Consider the following 5,000-nt stretch of genomic DNA (forward strand, 5'->3'; position numbering starts at 1 on the left):
TCTTTTATTCTTCCCTCAACCCGAGGCGAGCGTCCCGAGAGCCAACAATACCTCCAGACGTTCGGAAAATAGAATTGACCGCCGCCAGATCACTGGTCAGCCTACTATACGCCCGTCCCCCACCCTTCCCCGCCCTCCCCCCCTTCCTCCCTGTCAGTCCCTCCTACCCCTCTATTCCCTTCCAGTCCCCTTACCTCTTACCCCTCTATTCCTTCCCCCTTTTCTACCCCTTTCCCCGTCTTCCCTGCCCCCCTCCCTATCCATCCCCTCTTCTCACCCTCCCTGTACCCCCCTACCCCCTACCCCCACCTTCTGCCTTCCTCACCAACCTCTCTAACCCCCCCACCCCAACCTCCAACCCTCCGCCTCCGCCCCCACCCCCATCCCCACCCCCACCCCCACCCCCACTTCCATCCCCGTCGGTCGCTTTGCATATTCTTATTTCGTCTGTTCGCTCATCCGGCGCGTCTCGGCGGAGCGGCCGGACGGTTTGCGAATCTCTTTGATGGAATCCCGGTTTAGTTCTTTGGTGCTTTTCGATAAGGTGGAAGGCCGAGGGGAGGGAGAGGGGGGAAGCGGGAGGGGGAAGGGGGAGGAAAGGGGGAAGGGGGAGGGGAAGAAAGAGGGGAGTGAGAGAGAAGCGGGAGGGAAGAAGGAGGGGGAAGGGGGAGGAAAAGGGAGGGAGGTGTGGAGAGGAAAAGGGAGGGAGGGGAAGGAGGGGAGAGAAGAAGGGGGAAAGGGGGAGAGAAGAAGGAGGAGAATGGGGAAGGAGGGGAGAGAGAAGACGGGGGGAAAGGGGGAGAGAAGAAGGAGGGAGGGGACAGGGAAGGGAGAGAGGGGGGGAGAGCATGGTTTCGGAGTTTTTGTGTCTCTCTCTCTCCGTGCCTCTTTTTGTCTATTTGTCTGCTTGTTTTTAAGTATTCTCATTCAGTTAGATCTCTGTTTCTATCTTGCATCTCTTTATTTATTTATACCTATCTATCTCTTTCTCTCCCTCTCTCTCTCTTTCCCTTTCTCTCTCTCTCTCTCTCTTTCCCCACCCTCTCTCTCTTTCTCTCTCCCTCTCTTTCCCCACCTCTCTCTCTCTTTCTCTCTTTTTCTTTCTCTTTCTCTCGCTCTCTCTCTCTCTCTCTCTCTCTCCTCTCTCTCTCTCTCTCTGTCTGCTCTGTCTCTGTCTCTGTCTCTGTCTCTGTCTGTCTCTCTCTCTCTCCCTCCTCCCTCCCCCCCTCTCTCTCTCTATCTATCTATCTCTATCTCTCTCTATATATATCTATCTATTTCTATCTCTCTCTCTCTTTCTCTCCCTCTCTACGTAATGGCCCGTAAGTTATGCACACCCTTTAAAACGCTCAGGTGATATACAATCCTTGTATCTCCGGCATCTTGTGATGTACTTCTCTGGATTCCGCAAGAGTACATCGGTCATAATTCATAGAGACTCCATCTGTTATCATTCGCGTGATATAAACCCCGCATTTGCATGTGATCTATGCTAATCACAGAGGGCTTGGGGGGCAACGTACCTATCATATCTTTGAATTATAGACGTATTAGATTCCAGATAAATCATTCATATCGTGTAATAAAATCTCTAAAACATCACATTTCTCTGTCGTATTTGCATTACATCGTGAGTGTGATTGAATATATAATTTCGATTCGGAAATTTAATTAATAGTTTCCAATATGTCGAAGCGTTTCATCTTTACGCTCGTCGTCCCCATACCGGAGCCTCATCCCAGTAAGCTGATATATTACATAATATATTATGTACGTTGGAATGTCCTCTCCTTTTTGCCGCAGTGAGTGTACTATGGCGATCTAAATTTGGATAAACATTGACTATTTATGTCTCTTTGTGTGTGTATAAGTATGCTTTATTACCGAATTAACTCAAGTATAAACATCCTCATTTCTACATACCCTTACAGACAACACACACTAGATAGAAAAGAAATAAAAGACAGAAAGGAAGAAAGGGGAGCTTTCAAGTGAGAGAAAGAGAGCCAAGGACAAAGAAAACAAGTGAGAAAGATAGACAGAGAGAAGGGTGGGGAAGGAGAGAGAGAGAGAGAGAGAGAAAGTCAAAGTCAAAATACTTTATCCCACTAAATAGAATGGTTCTTCTTTTTTACATAGATGGTAACAGCGAATACAGAATAATAGAAACAATATCAAATGTATTAGTAGGAGAGCAAGATACAGAATAAGATGGTCACATTATTAAACAGATTTACATGGTTTGATATTACAATTAGATGCCCGATGTCACTTATAATTTGAAAGATGCTCCTTTAATTTCCTTTTGAAAGTAATCAGGTTGATGTCTATAAGATTTTGTGGTAGTCTCTTCTAGATTTTGGGTCCACAGATTTGCCTTTATCTTGTCCCTATTTTTGTGTACACTCTCTTGGCGTTTAGAGAGTTAATCTGTCTGGTATGAATGCCTGTTTTGTTACCAATTGTTTTTAGAGGCATTAACCAATGAGGAGAGTCTGCCTGTATATGTATATATATATATATATATATATATATATATATATATATATATATATATATATATATATATATATATATATATATATATATACATACATACATACATATATATATACATATACATATATATACATATATATATATATATATATATATATATATATATATATTATATATACATATATATATATATATACACACATATATATACATATATATATATAGAGAGAGAGAGAGATAGAGAGAAAGAGAGAGAGAGAGAGAGAGAGAGAGAGAGACAGAGAGAGACAGAGAGACAGAGACAGAAACACACAAACAGACAGAAATCCCGAGTGAATGAAAGAGAGAGAGAGAGAGAGAGCGCGCCACCACCCTACATACATTCGAGTCAGTCAGTCACGTTAGCTCATAATTGCGCCAGGTACAACAGCGGCGAAAACTTTCCCATCTAGCAGAGAAAAAAGTTCCTAATTAATCTTACACGCGGGGTTTATTAGCAGCCGCGGCGCCGGATGGGCAAGGCGAAGGAGACTCGGGGTTCTGGAAGCATCGGGGAGGGCGGCCCGGGGGTCTGGTAGGGGCCTGGTGGGGGGTCTAGCGGGGGTTCAATGGGGGGGGTCTAGTGCGGGTTGAATGGGGGTCTAGCGGGGGTTCAATGGGGGGGGGGTCTAGCGGGGGTTCAATGGGGGGTCTAGTGCGGGTTCAATGGAAGTCTAGTGACGGTTCAATGGGGGGTCTAGCGTGGGTTCAATGGGGGTCTAGCATGGGTTCAATGGAGATCTAGTGGTGGTTCAATGGGGTCTAGCGCGGGTTCAATGGGGTCTAGTGGGGGTTGAATGGGGGGTCTAGCGGGGGTTCAATGGGGGTCTAGCGGGAGTTCAATGGGGGGTCTAGCGCGGCTTCAATGGGGTCTAGTGGGGGTTTAATGGGGGTCTAGTAGGGGTTTCAATGGGGGGTCGTGGGGGTTCAATGGGGGATCTAGTGAGGGTTCAATGGGGGTCTAGCAGGGGTTCAATGGGGTCTAGTGGGGGTTTAATGGGGGTCTAGCGGGGTCGAGTAAGGGCCTGATATGAGTATGGTGTGGGCGTGGCGGACGTCCGATGGGCGGGCACTCTGATGCTTATGGTGCCTTGGGTTTGTCAAGTTGAATTTAACTTCTGCTTTTCTTCTTTTCTTGCGTCTCTTTTGTTGTCATTGGCATTCTCTCTCTTTTTCGTTTTCTAGCCATTTATTTTCATTTTCTTTTGTCTGCTGTAATTTCTTTTTTCAAGTTTTCTCTTCTCTCTTTCTTTATTTTTCCCCTTTCTTTCTCTTTTTTGTATATCTTTTTTCCTCTATTTTCTTTGCTTTTTCTATTTTCTTTTCTTTTTTCTATCGTCCTTTTTTCTTCCATGTTCACTTGTTTTTCATTCTTTCTTATTCATATTCTTATTCTTACTCCTATCCTTACTGGTAATTGCATTTCTATCCTTTTTCATTTTCTTTTTCCCTCCTCCATCTTCCCTTTCTTATCTGTCTGTTTATAATGGTCTTCCTCATTATCAGCATCTTCCTTCCCTCCTCTTTCTCCTTCGCCAGATCTGGCAAATCGTCGATTAATGGCCTAGTTAACTTGGATAACTTTTACTATTTTAGCTTTTCCTTCTCCATCGCTTTCCTTCTCGTCTTCCCAGGACAAGAGAAGGAAAATGGGAAGGAAAGAGAGAGAGAGAGAGAGAGAGAGAGAAGAGAGAGAGAGAGAGAGAGAGAGAGAGAGAGAGAGAGAGAGAGAGAGAGAGAGAGAGAGAGAGAGAGAGAGAGAGAGAGAGAGAGAGAGAAGCAGACAGACAGACATTTAGAGTAACTTTCGTACTTAATGGAAAGATTTAGAAATTATATGAAAAGAAACGGATGTGTCTATGTGTATGTGAGCTACATATTAGAATTTTGGTGATGATAATGGATATTTGCTGTTATTGATATCATCAGTTGCCATATCATCATTACTAGCATTATTGTCATGATCAGTATCATCAGTTATTACCATTGTTACCATAATAAGTATTGTTATCCTCATTGCCACCATAATTCTCTTTATGATAATCTTTACAATCATAACAAACTGTAAAATCTAAGACCACAATAATCAATATCAGTCCATCATTTTTCCTAACGTGGCCTTTTCCTCACGTCCAGGCAACTACATCTCCGACCTAACCACCGAGGACTTCGACGGGTACGAGAGGTCCCTGCAGACGCTCGTGTTGGCCGAAAACTCCCTCACGATCCTGCCGGAGGGAATCTTCAGGACGCTTGAGAACCTGAAGACGCTCAACCTCAGGGGAAATAATATTATGACCATCAACCCCAGGGCGTTCCAGGTGAGGAGGGGTGGAGGGGAGGGAAGGGAGGGGGTGAGGGGGTGAGTAGGAGGGATGGGAAGGGGGAGAAGGTATGGAAAAGGAGATGGGGAATGTGGGTGAAGGAAGGTTGGGATGGGAAGGGTGGGGCCGAAGGTGAGA

The 5,000-nt window shown here is 44.9% G+C and overlaps 1 protein-coding gene across 1 annotated transcript in view; it reads left to right on the forward strand.

Moving 5' to 3' along the window:
• chp (leucine rich repeat containing G protein-coupled receptor chaoptin) overlaps window positions 1-5,000 on the forward strand; it is a 230,980-nt gene that overhangs the window by 212,618 nt on the left and 13,362 nt on the right. Inside the window, exon 7 of the mRNA XM_070143966.1 lies at window positions 4,675-4,859. Coding sequence (XP_070000067.1) covers window positions 4,675-4,859 — 185 coding nt within the window. The remainder of the gene's footprint in view (window positions 1-4,674; window positions 4,860-5,000) is intronic.

Source organism: Penaeus vannamei, chromosome 31 (genome assembly GCF_042767895.1).
Source record: "Penaeus vannamei isolate JL-2024 chromosome 31, ASM4276789v1, whole genome shotgun sequence".
Classification (NCBI taxonomy): Eukaryota; Metazoa; Arthropoda; class Malacostraca; order Decapoda; family Penaeidae; genus Penaeus; species Penaeus vannamei.